At 42.7% G+C, this 20,347-nt stretch overlaps 2 protein-coding genes across 2 annotated transcripts; one reads left to right on the top strand and one right to left on the bottom strand.

Annotated features, from left to right (window-relative positions):
• Positions 1 to 5: 5 nt before the first annotated feature.
• Positions 6 to 1,358, bottom strand: timm13 (translocase of inner mitochondrial membrane 13). Its single transcript, XM_004067711.4, has 3 exons — positions 1,110 to 1,358; positions 955 to 1,023; positions 6 to 784 (listed from the first exon to the last, which is right to left on the bottom strand). The coding sequence occupies exons 1-3, from the start codon at positions 1,227 to 1,229 to the stop codon at positions 686 to 688; spliced, it is 288 nt and encodes a 95-aa protein (XP_004067759.1). The 5' UTR covers positions 1,230 to 1,358; the 3' UTR covers positions 6 to 685.
• Positions 1,359 to 4,935: 3,577 nt separating this feature from the next.
• On the top strand, positions 4,936 to 19,297 carry LOC101174902 (ectoderm-neural cortex protein 1). Its single transcript, XM_004067710.4, has 4 exons — positions 4,936 to 5,170; positions 6,789 to 7,818; positions 7,907 to 8,677; positions 18,019 to 19,297. Exons 2-3 carry the CDS (start codon positions 6,796 to 6,798, stop codon positions 8,651 to 8,653), a joined length of 1,770 nt encoding a protein of 589 aa, XP_004067758.1. The 5' UTR covers positions 4,936 to 5,170; positions 6,789 to 6,795; the 3' UTR covers positions 8,654 to 8,677; positions 18,019 to 19,297.
• The last annotated feature ends 1,050 nt before the right edge of the window (positions 19,298 to 20,347 follow it).

Genomic DNA, 20,347 nt, shown 5'->3' with positions numbered 1-20,347 from the left:
CAAAAGAGTGAAAAAAAAGTTTTTAATCTCACTGGGAAACATTAAAAGCAGGGGTTTCTTGCACACACACACAAAAAGGGCAGCATGAATGAAGTTTGGAGTCACTTGCTACGCAGTAATGGCTGCCTGCTAAACCACTTTTCTGCAAAGAAATGTGGACGTTTCTGCGACATACAAAAAAAACACTGCCTGTATGAAGTAAAAAGAATTTTTACAGAAAAACTTTAAGGATTCAATAAATTCATTAAAGGGAAAACTTTATACCAATAGTGTACTGTTTTTATTTTATTTTAGTATAACTCAAACTAAATATGCATCAGCATGGATTTACAAAAAATAAAATAAAGAGTCATGTTTATGGATGCTTATAACAGAAAAACTAAATCTGCACTTTAATGTCCAAGCAATCTGTGACACCATGTTATTTTGACAAACTTCCCTGTTTTATGAGCACTACAGCTGTAAAACCTACAGGAAGGAATAATGAAACTTTAGAGACTTTCCCCTCAAATATAGAGTAAAACTGTCCACAGAGACACCAATATGGTTAGGAGTCCACAGGCTCTGTTTGCCTGTCATGGAGGTTTTATGGCAGAGATTGCTGCTGTGTGGACAGCCTGTGACCTCCAGCGGAGCACCGAGCAGATCCTCACAGACAGCAGGGGAAGGCAGACGGGAAGGAGGCTCACAGGCGAGCTCTTTCTTTCTGTAGTCTGGAGTTATACGTCCGGGATACAGTGTTCCAGGCATCCATGTATCGGTCCATGCACATGGCGATGCACTTCTGTAAAAAACACCAACAGATGAACAGCATTATTAGAGAATGCTACACTTTTATGGAAGTCACATTAATTCTAGGGTTCCACTAGTTCTAATTTAAAAAAAAAAGTAAAAAATATATAGACATGGTGTATTATTCTACAAAGCTAGAAGGCTAAGCTCACGCACACATACCTGCTCAGAGTTATCCAGAGAACTCCCAGGTTTACCTATGCACTTCTTAAAGCATTTATCAGTCATTCTCTGTAAAAGAAACATCAGTTTATATAAACATGACCATCGCAGGCTAAAACCCTGCTAGCTTAGTAACTCTCCAGCCATTGATTTACCTGCAGCAGCTCTTGTGCATTAGCTACCGCGATCTGGACTTTAACCTGCTCCATGATGGTTCCGGTGTCCATTTTACCTCCAGAACCTCCGGATGAAAAGTCTGACCCAAAGCTGTCCATGTCCACCCGAATCTAGCTCAAAACCACGACTTTAGTGAAGTATTTGGCAGCACACGTGTGTTGTTGTAGCTAAATTTCACCAGCGGGACTTTGCGGTGCCCTTGAATGTAGCGGAAGTCTGTAAACGTCATTTCCGTCGAAGAAGATCAGCAATTATAGGAAATGTAGTTATAATTGGTAAATCGCTCAGTCACCATTAGGTTATTAAATAACTTTTTGTTAATTGGTTATATTTGCTGTTTATTTGGTTGTTTTCTTTTCACACGTGTTGTGTAAACTCTTTAAACTAAAGAGTCAAGCTTTTTTAAAGCAACAGTGTTACCAATTATTCTGAAAATGCCTTTTGTGCTACAAGATTAGCCTCCAGGGGGCGCTAAAGGAAAACAATTTCCCAGTCAGCAGACTGAAGGCTGTTTCTTTGCATCGTGATGCAACCTGTAGAGTATGTGATTTTTTCATAGGCACTGTATACAAAGGATGATCTGGAAGGATCTACATTTATTTGTGGTAATTATTCTATTGCAATTATTATTATTATTCCATTATTCTTATGCAATTATTCTATTGCAAAAATGTTGATCTACAAATTCAATATTTTCTACACTTTGAGTTAATTAAAATAAAAAAGGGTTCAAATGTTTATTTTAATAATTTTTATATCCAATTGCACTAAACACAGTGTAAGTTTTAAATGTTAAAATTTTTTGACCAATTCACTATCAATTCAGCAGATAAGATGTCAGTATACAAATCGTTCCCTCCTACCATGATTTCAAATAAAAACTGACGTCTCCTTCTGCGATGTCCCTGCTTTGATTTGTGCTCAGACCTTGGGATTGAGGGTGACCCCCTCCAAAGACTCCTCTCCTTATGTTTCGCACACCATGACCTCACAGAGGAGACCACCTGCCTTGACTGAACAAACATGCAAGTCTGCAGGCAACAATAAAGTGACGGTTAGTGTTGTCTCAACGGACACTCTCTCACTGCTTTATGGCAACACTGGGCCATTGAATAATAATTGTGGGGGGTCTGATTAGGGACATGCCTGCCTTGGACTAATTATGGAGCAACGCTTGCATACACACACAACTGCAAACAGTCTTCAGAACAGTTCATCTAGAAATAAATAAAATCCAGATTATAATCATGAGTTCATTAAACTAATCTTCTTAAAATCGTAATCTTAAGCGCTCTTGTGCTTGAAAGTATTTGGTCCAGTCAGCTTGTTAAAGGAGGCTTCAGTGACACCAGCAGTTATAAAAAATGTGAATATTATGTATTTTCTTACATAACCCTTTGAGGTCACATAAGGCTGTTTGACTTGCTTTAATGTTTAAAAGGAAATGTAGTCATTCGAGCTTTGATTATGCATTCCTCCTCATGGGTATAATAGAAAACATGAGGGGGGAAAAATCAACTGAAAAACATGATCAGGCTCTTTTGACCAAAATTTTGACAGCTGAGACAGCAGCAACTTCTAATCTTCAAAAGCAGCTGCTGAGTGACAGCAAGAATGGGTCAGTGAGGCGGGGGAAACATGAGAAGTGTGGCATCCACTTTGCAAGCAGGGCTCCTGCTGCTGGAGTTCAGTCAGTTCAGTGTGCAAACAGGCTCACATGCACAGTATAGCCATTGTCTGAGCAAAGACGATACTAGGACACATAATTTAGTCAAAAATTAGCCTCACATTGTCCTGTTTTAAAATATATTTTCATGAACACATCAGAAATTTGGACTTGTAAGCACAAGAGCCGCAAGTCACGTCTTCCCTCTCAAAGTGGCAGTTTGCGCAATTAAAAGGATTTAAGAGTATTGCACTGGGGCAATTCCATTAATTCCAAAAAAATCATGTTGGGGCACATCCTCTGAAATAAACGTGCATAGTATTAAGATATTAATTTCTCTGGTGCTTTATTATGTGTCAGAAATAGATCCATTATAGTGTATACACCTCTTTTCTAAAACTTTTACATTTCCACAACTTTTAACCGTCTGACATTTTTGCTTCATTTGAAGGACGAGCTGACTTTGCTCATTCCAAACTGAAACTAGTCCCACTGCTCCAAGGCTGAGGGAAATTCTGGATGACTTTTTATGAACTAGAGGAATTTAGCTGAAGTAAAAGTTTAATTCTCTCAGAAGTACTTAACCTGCAATCATAGGATTAACAAGACTGTTAGTTATGTGAAGCAGACCTTTCATGCCTGGTACTGCAGGAGGAGGAATGATGGCTTAGCTTTCAGCAGTGCATGAAGAATTGCAAGAATGCAAATCTCATGAAAACATGGCGGGCATCTTTAAGCAGCTTTAAAAAATGTTCTTTTTTTTAATTTACTGAACCTGTGAAGAATTTAGCTGAAATAAAATAGGAATCACATTTCACTTCAGGGGATTCAAGATAAATAACAACAATGTGCTTGGAGTTCATAAAAACTTTTGTGATCTAAACATTTGTACCTTTTTTTGGGACTAATGGTTTACCCAAGATAATACCAGCCTGTTGGCATCTTCATCAGTAGTTTTAAAGTACCCTGTACCTTCTTCTTATTAGTACTTCAAACTTTCCAGAAGGTCAATTTTAACAAATAATTTACAATCATTTCTGTCTAATTTTGCACTGCTGAAAGCAAAACAGATAACTCTACCAGGGGTGTAACAATTAACCGATTTCTATTCCAACAATCCAACCAGATTGATCTGTCTGAACCAAGTTGTCAATCAAATTGAATCAAATCCACCCAAACCATAAAAAAATCCTCCTAAAATTAATAATCAATATTAGAAAATACCATTTGGATTGAGACACGGTAGGTTTTAATTTTCATGTGGAAAAACAACAGTGGGTGGAACTTAATGAAAATGTGAATAGATTTGCCATTAATTCTTGTTTAATTGATTGTTTATACACATATTTAATTCACACTTGATTATCTTGCAAGAAATACATCTAGAAAACAACAATTGCACCGTTCAGACGGTATTTATCGCTGGGTCACATCGGTTTAAAGTTCGGCTAAAGATGTCCTGGATTGATTTTAGGTCTAAGAATTGGATCAATTTGGAATCAAATTGAACTGATATCGACTATGAATTGGATAGGCAGCCACAAATTATGAGAGGAATCGAATCGTTGGTAAAACACAGAGTTACACTCCTACTTTCTACCTTTATGCAAAACATTTTATAGACAATAAAGACGTAAAAAAGTAAGAAAGTTGACCCATATTGTGTCCTTATAATATTTTACCACCTGTAACTGGAGAATAAGCATGTTTACTCTTAATGTTTTGCCTCATGGCTTAACAAAATAACACCATTTTTTAAATTTCTAAAGTGTGTTGCAGTTTTTATAACATACATCTTCCAATACTTCATTTTCAGCAACAACGAAAAACGTTGTTTTCTTTTTGAACGTACGTTTTAATTCAAAAGGTTTTTTTGTTTGTATTGTTTTTTTTTGATGATATTTTCTGTGCACATTTTTATCACAGACTTTCGCTGAAGCCTGCTTTGCTTGGTTGTCCAAGAAAGAATTAAAAGTACCTTTAAAAGACAGAAGATTTATGGCAGTAAGTGGTGACAAAGGAAGACCTTTGTTCCAAGTTGAAAGAAGAGAAATAAACTCTGCTCGTCGCTGATTGGTCGATCGTCCGGCAGCAGCAGGATGGGGCGGAGTCTCGGGGAGTTGTGCCTGCGCTGTGTCTCCGCTCCTCTCAGAGGCTGCGTGGCTTCAACCGACATACGACGGCAGTTAAACTTTTCACTTCTTTGTCCTTTTTCCGACAAACTCCCAAGTTTGACGGTGAACAAATGGCTCCATCGTTTCCTGTCTGTTTACAATTCGACTCAATTTTAAACCCTGAAAATAATTTACTCTAAAACTTCAAACGAATCAAGGAAGGCGACATAAAAGGGGAATCGAACCAGCTTCGTCTGAGGTAAGAGCTGACGCTAACCCTCCCCAACAAGAATCGTTCGTGAAGATTTGTGACCGTCTGGTGTTTCTCTGACATCGAACATGTGAAGCGTTTTAGCTCCGAGCTGTAAATCTGGCTCTTTTGAAGTGTTTGTAGTTTACGGCCGCGAGGGTTTTTCGGCTGCTGGCTAACTTGGGAGGAAAGTTGAGCGCGTGCTGAAACAGCGAGCAGAGCAGGGTCTCACCGAGAACTGGATTTTTCACGCCGCGTGGAAGTCCATCGTGGCCCCCTCCCTGTTTTTAGCAGGACTAAAGAACCGAATTAAATTTATCTGGCGTGAAACAATAGGGGCTGTAAAGCGGGAGATAATTACTTGGTGGTTTTCAGGGAGACCACAGTCTTTGTTCCAGCAGGTGATTACCATAAGAAAGCGAGGTGTTTTATGGATGTTTGAGTGCAGAACTGGAGTCACATTAAAGTGTGCAGTCAGAGCAGGAACTCCTCGTCAGAATGGGGGGATTTAGTGTTCATCTGTTGCAGTGAAGTTGCATAATTCTATCCTTGAGGTGTCGCATCATATGTGGGCTTCAAAGGCTTGCTTCTGTCACCAGCTTTGCATGAGATCCAGCTGGTGAAGAAGAGAGCCGGCTGGCAGGAATTAATTGGCTTTGCTTTTAGTTGGAGGTGACTCACAGTAGCTGACATGTTTATAGGGGTAGAAAGATGGGATTCAGGATAACACACGCAGGTGTTGCTTCTTTATTTAACATAGATTAGATCAAACTGTCTTCATAGACGACTAAAATTGTATATTTCTTGTATATTTCTTGTTGGTGTTGTCGATCACTTGGTGCCACTTTTTGTGAATCAGAGTTCTCCATGGGAGTGTTCTCCACCTGATCTCTTATTTGAAGTCTAAAGTTCATTTCCGCAGGACAATCAGAGGTTTGCTCAAAAGGTTGTTTAACCATAAAATGGAGTGTTAGTGGTTCACATCAAAGGAAATGTCGTGACTTTTACTTTACCCTTTTGCAAGGGGTGTAACTATTCCTTTTAATGTTTAACATCATAACTTCTAGTTGCTCATGTACGATTCATTGTCTATTGGTTCTTTTCAAACAAACCGATTCACTGACCTAAAAATCGATCCAGGACACCTTTAGCCAGAAATCCTAATTATATTTTCTAATATCAATATGTTGTTTGCCTTTAGGCGAATCCCCTCAGGGGTCGCCACAGCGAATCAGCTTTCACTGATTTGCACAGGTGTTTCGGCAGAGATTTTTACACCTGAATACCCTTCCCTGTATTTTATCTAGGCTGGGGACCAGCACAGGGGGACCCAAACTTGGGCCCCCCTGTACCCAAGTACCCACACTGGATGTAGCTCATCACACACCTGGGAATCAAACCCTCGTGGCCCTCGTGCCAGTCCTATCGGCCGCTATTTGGCCGCTATTTTCCAGTATCGATATAATCAAGCTTGAAATGATTTTATAATGTTATAGTTAGATTCAATTAACAAGTTGCCTCACAGATTGGATTGTAGGAATATAAATTGATTAATCAGTTTATTGATTAATTGCTACACCCCTACTTTTTGTGAAGGAATGCCTCTTCTGTCACTTTCTGCTACCAGGTCGAAGATGTCTGTCAGCAACCACGAAAACAGGAAGTCTCGCTCCAGCTCCGGCTCAATGAATATCCAACTCTTCCACAAGACGTCCCATGCCGACAGCTTGTTGACTCAACTCAACCTGTTGCGCAAACGCAAAGTCTTCACTGATGTCGTGCTGAAGGCTGGCAACCGCTCCTTCCCCTGCCACCGGGCTGTGCTGGCCTCCTGCAGCCGCTACTTTGAGGCCATGTTCAGCGGAGGGCTCAGGGAAAGCCGCGCCGATGACGTCAACTTCCACGACTCGCTCCACCCGGAAGTGCTGGAGCTGCTACTCGACTATGCCTACTCAGCTAGAGTCATCATCAATGAGGAAAATGCAGAGTCACTCCTTGAAGCTGGAGACATGCTTCAGTTTCATGACATCAGGGATGCAGCAGCAGAGTTTCTAGAAAAGAACCTGCACCCGTCTAACTGTCTGGGGATGATGCTGCTGTCTGACGCCCATCAGTGCCAAAGACTGTACGAGCTGTCGTGGAGGATGTGCCTGGCTAACTTCGCCACTCTCTTCAGAACTGAAGACTTCCTCAATCTGCCCAGAGACAAAGTCAAAGAGTTGATTCTGAGTGAGGAACTGGAGGTGGAGGATGAGAGCCTGGTGTATGAGGCTGTTATAGACTGGGTCAAGGCGGACATGGAGCAGAGGCATGGCGAGCTGCCCGAGCTGCTGCGCTGCGTTCGACTGGCACTGCTGCCTGAGTCCTACTTGCTGAACAATGTGGCTTCAGAAGAGCTTGTGATGTGCCACAAAGTGGGCCGTGAGATAGTTGAAGACGCTGTGCGGTGTAAGATGAGGATCCTCCAAAATGATGGCATTGTAACTGGGTTCTGTGCACGGCCCAGAAAAGTCAGCCAGGCACTTTTGCTGCTGGGCGGACAAACTTTCATGTGCGATAAAGTCTACATGATTGATAACAAGACAAAGGAGATCACTCCTAAAACAGACATCCCCAGCCCCAGGAAAGAGTGCAGTGCCTGTGCTATCGGCTGCAAGGTATGTATGTTACACGTACTGCATCAACTGTTTTCTTCATAAAACTTCCAGAAGGTTGTCACATTATGTTTCTCTTACTGTGCTTTAGGTTTATGTCACTGGAGGCCGTGGCTCTGAGAACGGAGCTTCCAAAGATGTCTGGGTCTATGACACCTTACACGATGAATGGTCCAAAGCGGCACCGATGTTGGTAGCCAGGTTTGGACACGGTTCTGCAGAACTTGATCACATGCTGTATGTGGTGGGAGGACACACATCCCTTGCCGGATCTTTCCCAGCTTCCCCGTCTGTCTCCCTCAAACAGGTGGAACAGTACGACCCTCAGACTAACAAGTGGACCCTGGTCGCACCCCTCAGAGAAGGGGTGAGCAATGCTGCTGTGGTTGGAGCCAAAAAAAAACTATTTGCTTTTGGGGGCACCAGTGTAAACAGAGACAAATATCCCAAGGTGCAGTGCTTTGACCCCTGCCAGAATCGGTGGTCGGTACCTGCAAGTTGCCCACAGCTGTGGCGATACACAGCGGCAGCTGTGGTTGGCAATCACGTGGTAGTAATCGGGGGGGATACAGAGTTCTCGGCCAGTTCTGCGTACAGGTTCAACAGCGAGACGTTCCAGTGGTCAAAGTTCGGTGATGTGACCGCCAGAAGGATCAGTTGTCATGCCGTGGCCTCAGGAAACAGACTTTATGTGGTTGGTGGCTACTTTGGGGCTCAGAGGTGTAAGACTTTAGACTGCTACGATCCATCTTCAGACTCCTGGGACAGTGTAACCAGTGTGCCATACTCGCTCATTCCTACTGCCTTCGTCAGCACCTGGAAGTACCTCCCAGCATAGAGAGACTCTCAGCCAACGATTTTGGTAAGTAATTGTCACGTACACAAATAAGTTATGTATATATAAAAGAGCCTGTACTGTACCGTTGGTTAACTGCCAGGGCCACTTGATTCTGGGACAACCAGTCTAAGGCCTTTCACTGGGGTATAGTTGCTAGTGGCAACACATTATCTGGCTGCTGGTGTTAAACAAACATCATGGAATCCTGGTTTGGATATCAGAAAGAATGTCAGCAATGCTGATAATTACAAAGCAACGTCTACACATGGAAGCAACAGGAGTGAACTGGAGAGACGGGGGGGATCAGGTCTGAGCTTGTAAAGTCAAGAGGGCACAGCTGGGACAGTTGGCCGCTGTGAGACAACAATGAGATACATTTTTGCTTCTTTTTGGTAATTTGAAATAGACATTCTCAGTTTTTCATAGGCTTAAAATTGCATTTTTGGTAACATCCGTTGTATAGTTTTTCAGTCTCCTTTTTTGGGTGTTTACAGTTAAACTGATCTAATGTACAATGTTTAAAATTGATTTGTTTTTCAGTTTTTAGCGCATTTAAATTAATTACTGTTCTGTGTTGAATTTAGGTCCTAAAGTCAATTTTTTCAATGGTTTCTTTTACTAAAAAGCCAATTCTTATAATTGCACAGTATCCAGTTATCTTCCGGATCAAGAATGTCTTCCACAGTATCGTGTGTTGACAGAGCAGCCTGTTCTGTTCCAAGAAACAAGAGCAGTTAAGAAATGGTATCAGGAATTCTAGAAGGGAACAATGGAGTTGGGAGGATCCCATCTCCAGGGTGTATGAATGTGATTTCCTGGGACGTCTCACACCAAACCACTTAAATTTGTTTTTTGCTGGATCCAATCAGCGTGAAGTAGGAGGCAGCTTTCACACTTTCATGTTGGACCAAAATTTCTCTGTTTCTCACACTACGCAAAAGGAGGTGGAAAGAGGAGGCTGGCAGCTGAAAGGAATCAAGGAAACGCAGCGTTGTTTTTTTTTTTTGTAGGTTTGGTGTTTCCACTTGTGCCCTATGGCGGTAGTTTTAGGTTTCATGGCACGAGGCAAAAATTTCTATAAACAGGTGCAGTTGACAGCCAGAGAAACAGTTTTTTTATTGTCCTGATGAAGGATACAGCAGCCTGTTAGTGTTTTATGGAACAGGATTGATGCCTTTTTTCTTGTCTCTTTTTCTGTTTTCCTTATAATTTTCTGATTGACAATATTCCAAAATAAGCTAATTTTTTCTTTTCTTCCAGAGAATTTTTTAGGAAGCTGCTGAGAAGAAGAAGGCTTATGTGTGGCTTGTGTGTAGTACACAGCTGGAGATGATAGAGCCAGGGGCTTAGCATTATGAGGTTGCCGTATCCATGGGTCTTTGGTGTCGGGATGGAAACTGACTGACTCTGAAAGATTAAGCTCTTTTATGAATTCTCACAGTTGCAGTAGTCACCAGCCCGCTTGTTGACTGCTCTCGTGTTTAATTACTGGGGGGATCTCATGTTTCCACCTCGTTAGACAGGCTTCCTACCCTGACACTAGCCACCTCTTTCTCATCAGACGGAGAAATGAATTGGCAGTGTTAAAACAACACACCATGCAGACATATTTTTGTGCTACTGGAACTCTCCTGAACCCTAATTATAGCGTTCACAGTAGGGGTGTAGAACTATAATCCACTTAATCAACAAATGTATATTCCTACAATCCAACCAGATCGATCTGACTGAGGCAAGCTCGTAATCGAATTGAATTGACCTATACGGTTATAAAATTAAATTGATTAATTGCCATTAATTCTTGTTTGTACACATATTTAATTTACACTTGATTATCTTGCAAGAAATACAAGTAATCTGGAAAACTTCACCTGTACTGTTCAGTACCCTGATATTTATTTCCAAGTCACACTGGTTGTTTTGGCTAAAGATGTTCTGGATCGATTTTAGGTCGGTGAATTGGATCGCTCAAAATGAACCAACATCGACCATTAGCAACCACAAGTTAAATGAATAGAATCGTTAGTAAAATGAATTGTTATACCCCTACTGCGAGTCCCGGTTGAAATCTAAAGACAAACAGAATAGATAAAAGTGGAATGCAAGTAAGACCAGCAGAAGTAGAGCTATATTTTACACCATTTGGCAGTCAAGACTAGCTTCTGCCTAAAAATACATCGCTCCCAAGGCTGTCAGCTTTCATCTGGGGTTAGAGAGAAATGTAACTGTGTGGGTGTGTGTGTTCCTCTCTGGTGTTTTCCTTCTGAAAAACCACCTGTCAGCTCTTTTTACATATTTTCACGAGGACCATTGCAGTTTTTCTGATTATTGTAAAACCACTTGGTTTCCACCCTCACTGCATTTCTGCACAAACACACTCACACAATCGTCAGTATTGCCTGATCTTTCCAGAGTCGGTCAGTGTCTCTTTAAACTTTAACATTTGTTGTTGTTGCCTTATGGTTCAAAGCCGTACATGAATACCAGGCACTCCTGTTCTTTGTCACCACCTCCTGTATTTTTGTGCCCCCCACCACACATTCAAACCTAGGCTTGAAGGGCCGGGTCACTGCTGCTGGGGAAGTATTTCTGAACAACAGTTTCCTATCTGCTCTGGTCCCGACAGAGGTAAACACATCTCTGCAACAGTTCCAAATCCTGCAGGACATTAGATTTATTTCTCTCGTATAACCTTGAGGGTCGACAGTCAGGCTGCGTTCCATCAGGTCTGGTTGTTCACCAGATGCCAGACAGACGCCATGTAACCGGAGATCCTTCAGAATTTTCTCACATACTTTGTCCTCTTTAAGACACAAACATTAAAGGAGGCATTTACAGCGGCACGCTGGTTACAAACTCAAGAATGTCATTTTTTTACTTTAACTGCCTCTCCACCTTTACAAACCATGTCCTCCTGGAGTTACAACATAGTTATTTTCTCCATTAAGAATTCATGTCAGACTTTGCATCTTTTTTTCCACGGGGTGAAGGAGTCCACATCTGAGCTGGGTGGACTGTATCCCCCGAGAAATTAGGTAAGGCCCCTTTTCTGGGCACATCAGGGCACCCAGTTTTTCCACTGTTGCTCACAGCAACTGGAGCCTGATCCTCGGGCTCACTGTCCCCCTGGGCGTTTCTGGGGCCTCTGCTGGTCGTCGGTGTCCGCCTTCCCTATCAGGCGTTTGATCTCTGCCACTTCATCCGGTTTATCCTCGTGGGGCTGACGGGGCAGGTTTCCCGGGTGTGCAGTGCAGCCTGGCCATGGGTGGTCCCGGCCTGTCCTGGGGGGTGGGTGGGGCTCGTGACTCCCGGGCTGTGGCAGACCTCTCATCTGGGCGCCGGTGTTGGTCGGGGCATTGGGTCTGGGTTTGGTGCGCCTTGGGGTGGGGCGGGTCCTTGCCCTGGTGGGGGCTCCGGCGCTGCGCGCCATCTGTCCCTCCTACTCCTCGGCTGGGGGGCTGCCAGGTCTAGTCCTCGGGGGGGGGGGGGGGGTCTAGGACTTTGGCCAGCGGCCACACCCGCTGGCCAAAGGGTGTGGGGTGCTGGGCCTCCTGCCTTTGCTGGAGCATTCAATTTGATCAAGGTACACTATAAGAAGTAGCACACATTGCTTATTCACCTTTGCACATTATGGGTATAGTTTTTAACACACCTCTCCAATAGTATTGCTAATGCAAATCTTGTGTGTACCTGTCTGTGTGCATAAGTCTTCTATGTATGAATATACTTAAAACCTGTAAATAGTTGTGTGTAGACTTTTCGTTGGTGGGTGTGGAGTTGTGTGTATGTGAGAACTAAGTCATGAAATATATTTGTGACACTCTTATGTTATGGCTGTGTTATCGACAGCTTCCCACATCTTAACACCCCCCCCCCCCCGTCCCCCCCCGTCCATCTCTAGCACCCCACTCTTTTTTTCCCTGTCCGATCCAACAAGGAATGTAGATAAATATAAGTATTATAAATAAAGCTTAGCCTCAAATACCAAAGGGGTTTATACAAATATACTCTGTCTGAAGATCCATAAACTCCTATTGTAAAAGTGAAATCTGTTCTTCACAGAAGGCCTTCAGCTCTGATCTGCTTGCTCAGCTTTGGGAAAGGACAGGTTAGAAGAAAAAAAACAACAAAACAGTTTTTACTCCCCCAAAAAAAGGAGGGTATGAATACTGGAAAAGTATAGAAGCTAAAAAGTTTTGACATTAGTTTTTTTGCTTAAAACTACTATTCCAACCTCCACCTATAGGGGGCAATAGGTGCAAAAATGTTAAAAAACTATAGAAACAATATGCAACTATATTGTCGTTGGGAACTGAATCTATAATTATTTACATTCCCTAGTTTGATCATTTTTTTTTCCGCCGTTCTCTTTGGTGCTACTTTTTTTTGCATTTATTTTAATCAAAAAGAAAAAGTACATCCTAAATATTTAATTTTAGAACAAGAGCAGGGAAATTTGAATTTTTACTAGAACGTAATTTTTTATTCCATGATGCTTTAATTTAAATAAAATTTATCTAGATGACTTAAAAACGGCTCAAATAAAACCTGTGACATAAAATACTTTTCTATGAGCCGTTTATATTTTTACGTTTTCAGAGTCTGTGTTGGATTTCTGAATGAAAGTTGAAATGTCCCACAGGAGGACCCATCTGTGTGCCGCCCTTTTTGAAGCCACCTGGCACCCTTATCAAAATATAATGGAGGCACCTCTGGAGGAAAGACCACAATGACATTTCAGTTGCATTAATTGCAAAGCTCATCACCCCCCCCCCCCCCCTTCTGTAAAACAACAACACCAAGCAATCTCTCCTTTCAATGGCACCAATTGTGGTTTTTAAGAAGTGGGCGTGGCTCTGTTGAGGGGGTACACCTGGAGAGGTCCTGGGGCTGCAGAGAAAGTCTTCTGTGTCCCCAGACAGCTGCTGTAAAATAAAAGGGTCAGGACGGGCTCCTGGAGGAGGCATGCAGAGGCCCCAGTGACTCCGCACTAATGTTTTATTAATGCCTGGCTGTGACACAAACTGAATGAGGCTTTAATGGCAGTGTCTGTGTACAGAACAGCCTCACGTGCACTCACAAACACACATGTCCATAGCATGTGCACTCGCACGCTTTGTCTCCGTTCCCCTGAGTAATCAGTGTGCCACATTACAGCCCTCAGCACGGCCGCTTCCATTTGCATAAACCTAATGGAGTTTTTATTGGCCTTTTTCTTTATGCTGCGTGGAACAAAAAGGAGGAGACAGAAGATGACGCTTAAAATGGCTGATTAATCACCCAAACTAATTTGATTACATCCTTAAAAAAAGAGACGGGCTGTCATACCGGCCTCTGCAGACAGCCAGCTGGGCTGTGATGGACTGGCTGGCCGCCTGGCAATGAACCCAACATTCCAATCCAAACTATTTTTTTGTATTGTAAAACCACCCCAGGGGTATTTTAATTATGATTTGGCAGATTTGAGCCAAATTCAAAAAATTCGCCTCTAAGTTGTGGTTGGGATTGTTGGCGCAGAGCAACCCCGCCCCCTTCCTTCCCCTCTCCTGGTTGCGAGAGCCTCCTCGAGAGCCGCACACAAAAAAAAGGCAAGCGATTGTGGAGCTATCCAGCCGTACAGTTTTGAGTCAGACGTCCACTCAGATGACATGGAATTTGTACATGAGGGGGTGAGGAAGAGGAGCAGAGTGGAGCAGTGAGACTATGGCCTACCCATTTTAAGTTGCCGCGTCACAAACCTGAGCTTTTGAACAACGGAATACTCAGAAGCGCAGTTTTAGTTTTGAATTATTTTATATATGTCCTCCAGGTTAAAAGGACCAAAGGAATATTCACACTGTTGTTGGTTTTTTAAACTAAATTTGCGAAGACAAGAATATTTATGGGATGCTTTTTCACAGATTTAGCCGGCATTTTCAAGTATTTGTTTTTCTTTTAGAGGTGTAATTCCTGCTAAACACACTGAAAGCCTCTGTAATTCTTCGAAAAACGTCACAGTTCTGAACCTGGACTGTATATGAGAACTGAAGTGAGTGACCCGCTCCTCCTCCAGCATTCTAAACTGGTGCCAAGAAACCAAAATCCCATAGACTTCTATAGAGAAATAAACAGTTATTTGTCAGAATAACCATTCTTGCTCTGCCATCTTTTCATCATGTTCCTACTAATCTTATTTTTGTCATGATATATCTTATTTATTGCAACTTGTTATAAACGGACCAATCAGAACCGTTGAAACGTTTGACAGATTTCGTGTTGCCCACGATCAAGTGTAGGGGTGTCAATCACTGCTTTCATGGTTCCAACATGTCGGCGTCTGTATTGAACTCAGAAATGAGCCATTTTCAACACGTCATACTTGGTCGGTCTAGTTCTCTTCTCTATTACAGTCGAAGCTGAAAGGGCCTCCATTCATAGCTCACAAAGGGGAATTGTCATTTTAGATTTAGGAGAGCCAGAATCCTGTTGTGTGGGTCATAATGAACTGGTTTACTGCAGTGCCTACACATTCCCAACAGTGATGTTCTCTCTGACGCTCTCAGAATACAGGTGTCAGCGAAAATCATTGCATGGTAAAGTGGGTGAAAGGTGAACACTGCCTTCGTCGCTCCTCTGTGTGTGTAGGCCACGGTGGTGGCAAAACGGCGTGCACTTTGTTCCTGCTGGGTTAGGTTGATCCTAAAGCGTTCTGGGCTGTCGGTAAATCTATCAAACATCTGAGCCCGTCTGCATGGAAGACCTTTGTCTTGTGTGGTACCTTTAGAAAGCTGCTGCACAAAGTTCAAATCCCGCTGCGACACCATGAGCGCCGGTAAAAGGCCACTCTCACTACGCCGCAGAGGGAGGAGTTAAAAATAAAGCTGCAAATCTTCTTAAAGGTTAATGTCCTGTTTAAGTCTAGCAGTTTAGAATGAACAGAAGGAACTGGGATCCACAGCTTCACCGTTTCTCAGTCCGTTGTGTGGCTCAGGATTTGTTGTTAAATGATCCAAAACAACAGTTGTGTTTGTTTTGTTTACTGCTGAAGCTGACAGAAAAACATTTCAAAATCTTTGTGATCTCCTGTTCTCAATAAATATGTAAATGATGGTGATTAAATATATATTATTTATTTTACCATCATGCCATCATGGAGGACGTACAGTACAGACCAAAAGTTTGGACACGCCTTCCCATTCAATTTAATAAGAATTTGGGTCCAAACTTTTGGTCTATTGTGTGTAATGACAATTAAGCAGAAAATTGCATTTCTGAGTATTTCTTTATTCAAATTCTTGTGAATCAGGAGCAGACAAGAGAAAGCTGTTTGAAAAAGATCATATTTGGGACGCAAAAAATGTGCCGTGCGGCTCCAAACTCTCAACAACTTGGAGGGGAAGGGGGGCGGGGTTCCCCCACAGCGGTCTCGCCCAGACTCTGAGATGAATTTTTAATGAACTACTGTCGCTCTGCAGAAACTATGTCCTAGGAAACAACAGGTTGTTTAGGTATTGGCTAAAAACGGCATAATCATAATTAAAAGACCACTGGGAAGACTTTGAAAGTGGATCAAACGAAGATCAGAGTGGGATTTTAAGACATTGAATGATTTGCATTTGGTCCAGCTGAGTTCTAACATCCTGCATCAATGGATTCTCTGCTGTCGGATGCAGCCAGCATGCAGAAACTGCTTTAAGATGCTCCTCAAAGGTCCTCGTAGGGTTTCTGAGGCGACCTGATTTCAATCCAAAGCAAAAGTCGACTGACTCCTCTGTCCTGAAGTCATAAAGGAGTGTTATATAAGCTCTGTGCAGTCATGCTGGAGCCACCTTGTGTGTTACACTCGGTTCTTTCCCCCTGCAGGACTGCAGCACACCAGTAGGTGCACCGGTTTCTGATGCCACAAAACGAGTTCATGTTTATTTAACTTTTTTATTTCCATCCAAATTTTTGTTATGTTAGTTTTTTCTTTCATATTTCTTGTCGTGAAATTGTCTTTCTGACCAAATCAAGTGATTCTTAAAGACCAACTTATCATGTTTTGATCTATTGTTCCTATGGGTTTTTTAATTGAACAGTTTTTATAAAACTTTAAAAAAGCTGTCATTTTCTAGGACATAGTTTCTGCAGAGCGACAGTAGTCCATCAGGAACTCTCCTCTGAGTTGTGGGCTGGACCCTTGGCCACCCCACCCCCATTCCCCTTCCAGATGCTGAGAGCTCTCTGTTTACAAGCTCCCCTGCTAGCTTACAGCCCCTCACTCCTCCAATCTAACATTACCGGTGCAGCATAAAGGGAGCTTGGGACTAAATAAATGCGATCTTTTTCCAACAGCATTTTGGGGGGAAAACAATGATTTCATTGAAGAAATACTTAAATGCAATTGTAGCTAAATGTTTTTATGTCCTCAGTCATCAGAAAAATGCTACAAGAACAAAAACACCCAACACTCTGTTAATAGAGTGGGTCTGTGGATGACTTTTAGTCATTATATTCTGCTTTCATAGCTGCTTTAGGTTAAGCAGACACTTTTTTGAACAAGTAGACTGATGTTGAAAAATTCAGCATTTCTGCAGATATGTTTTTGTTTTGGCTCATTTATGCTTTTGTTGTTTTGTGCGTTCTTCACACAACACTAAATCTATCTCCAGTTTTACCAAAGTCTACCAGCTCAGCAGGTGTTTTTCAGCGTTTTAATCCCAGACCTGAATGTAGGTTCTCCATCTTTGTGTGGCTGCACAATGCTGTGTCTGTGCTGCTCTGCTGCTGCCGCCGCCGCCGCTGCTGCTGCTGCTGCTGCTGCTGCTGCGCTCCAGGCATTCACAGCAGCAAATGGATCAGCCCAGGCTTCTGTCAGTCACAGCAAACAAAGCTCATTAGGTTTTCCAAACAAAGCCCCCAGTGGAGCTGGAATGTCAATGTCCTCCATGTGTGGGAAGCTGAAGCATTAAACGAGACAAAGCAGAGGTGAACTTGATGTTCGGGCTCCTCCTCAGCCTCACACAGATCCATGAGGAGTTCCTCTGCTGAGTTATTTGAGGGGGAATAAGATTCCAGAAAGTTCTCTCTGAAGGCGTTCTAGCAGATGCATCACTTCAAACTGGAGTCATTTTCAGATTTGGAGTTTACCTAAATAAAGCTGATGGTTTTGAACGCGTCTTTTCCCCCATCGCCTCCCTCAGACGTTTATCACCTAGCAACAAAAAAAGCCTTGAGCAGCCTAATCCCACATGCCGCGGCTGCTTTGGTTGAACAGCGCCTGTCCTGGCGCATTATTAATGCGACGTGGGCAGGCCTGATGGAAGGCTGCAGCGATAAGCTGAGGTCTCAGCGTTCCCCTGCTCACGTGGTCATATGCACATTAACAACCCTGTGTCTTTCCGCAGATGAGCCGTGGCGTCTGCGCCTCCTCTTCACCAGCTCCAGGAGGAAGAGGAGAACGATGAGGATGAAGGAGTTCAGCGAATCTCATCACAGCTGCATCCGGCCTGATGGAAGCAACCCGACCCGTTTACTCAAACGTTTGTGTAACTTTCCCATGCAGCCTGAGCGGGGAGCGGTTGCCATGCTAACTGCAGACCCCTCCAAGCCATCTCCTTTAAAAACATGCCCCCCTCCCATCAACCATAGTCCCCCTACTGGGGCAAATAAGCTACAGCAGTCCTGCTCTGTCCCATCACCACACCTGAACTCCATCACCCAGCTCATGTCTTCAGGCTTCAATGTCTGAGGGTTTCGGACTCTGCACCTTTCTTTTCAGGCCTCAGAGGTCTAAACTTCACCAGAAAAGAACCTTTTTTTTAAACATCTAGAAGAAAAGTGCCTTTTCTCATCTAAATGCCTCTGGTTTAAGGAAACCTTGATGGGTCTGTTGTGGCATCTTCATCATCCGTTGCAGAGAGGACATTCCTGAAGTTCTGCTCTGACGCGTGAACAAAGCTCCTGTTTCCTGTGTGGAGGCCCTGTGTGCAGGCATGTGGCAAAGCAGAGGAGACCGTTTTGGAAGTGTGTGATTTTTGTGCGCAGAAACAATCCTCCTGTCTTTATTTTTAGGGCTCGTACTCGGGTTTTTCCTCCGTTTTGGTGAGCTAAATTTGTACCTTCTTCCACAGAGTCCTAAATAGCCGCTCTGGAGCAAACGTGGCCCATCAGGACGTGTGTCAGTTTTGTGTCTCAGGGTTTTGTGCGTTTTTGTTTGCCTGTTTTTATCGAAGGTGAGAGAGAGTGTCTAATTTCTGTGAGTTTTACAGAAGCCTCTCATTGTAGAAACTCAACTGAAATTGTGTTGGATACAAACTTTGCCGAAACGTTTGTGTTGTTTTGGATTTGATAGCAAAGCTGTGTTGTCTTTTTCTTTTGTACTACTTTCAGTGGAAGTATTGTTTGTATAGATTGTACATTTACTTTGTAATTATTTTGTAGATGTCTTTGATTTGCACAGTTTGTCTGAAAAGAGTTTCCAGTGATCTTAATTTAGTTTGTCTTAACCCAGCGTCAGTGATGTAAATAAAAGCTCTTTTTGTAGCATTTTTCTCCTTTTCCAAACCTTTTTGCTCAGTTTGACACCACTTCATCAGTTTTAGGCGGACTTACCAAGCTGATGGAGCCTGTTACTTCTCGTTGTACTGCTCTGACATGGTCAATAAAAAGCTTCCAGATGAGGAACCTGGTTTGTGTTTGTCCTGTTTTTGCCACAGCAGCTGTGACCTTCAGCGCCGCAGGCAGCCGTATAATCATGCAGGTGCCGCTGATATACTTAGCATAGTTTCTGAGATGGGAGCGGCTTAGATCTGTAAGGAAAACACAGGTTTGCTCCTTTCCATGTTGCTGTAAGAGATTCCTATGCTGGGTTTAAATTATGTGTATGTCCTCAAAGTCCTGTTGCCTATAGCAACTAAACAGGCAAATGTAGGTGGGGCTAAACCTTAGCAAAAAAATGTTAAAGAAATGTCGGAGCAGTTTTTATTTTTATCAAAGCCCGTTTCTGATTTGACTTTCAAAGCGTTCTTAGGTCGTTTTGACCCAAAATTTAAAAGAAGTATAAATTTTGCCTCTGAGTTGTGGGCTGAACCCTGAGCATGAAGCGACCCCACCCCCCTTCCCATCCTTGGTATTCAGAGCTCTCTCCTGCTAGCTTACAGCCCAGCACAACGCCAAGCTAACATTAGCGTTGCAACAAAAATGGCGATCAACATTGTAGCTATCCCTCCGTGCAGTTAAGATCCAGATTCCAGCTCAGATGAGGAAAACAAAGACGTTCATGGATCTATGTGTCTGCAGGTGGATGCATCAGGATGGAGCGGAGCGGGGAGAATGTGGCCCACCCAGTGTGTTTTTTACATCACAAATTCCATCTTTTTCTATTGGTTTTTTGTTCGTGTGCATGAAAAAATAATCATAAAATGCAGTTTTAAGCTTAATATTCTTCATATATGTCCTCATCAGAGTGGGTCTTTAAAGACAAACTGCAGTTTTAGACCCGAAAGGTCGTATAAAAAAAACAAACCTTTTCACTTCTATTTTTTTCCCCATCAATAAGGTTGTTTCTGTTTAAGAAGTATGGGAATACATTTAAAAACCTGTTTTGACATTTAAACAGAAAATATTATTAACTTTTTACCTGTAGATATATCAGGTGATGGGCATTAGCTACTGGTGGCTTACTTAGGCAAGAGCTTTAACAAAACAGAGCGGCGTGACTCGCAGAGAGCTCCT

The sequence above is a fragment of the Oryzias latipes genome, chromosome 4 (assembly GCF_002234675.1).
Source record: "Oryzias latipes chromosome 4, ASM223467v1".
Classification (NCBI taxonomy): domain Eukaryota; kingdom Metazoa; phylum Chordata; class Actinopteri; order Beloniformes; family Adrianichthyidae; genus Oryzias; species Oryzias latipes.
The sequence above is the reverse complement of the archived record's forward strand: the minus strand, read 5'-3'. Positions and strand labels throughout refer to the sequence as shown.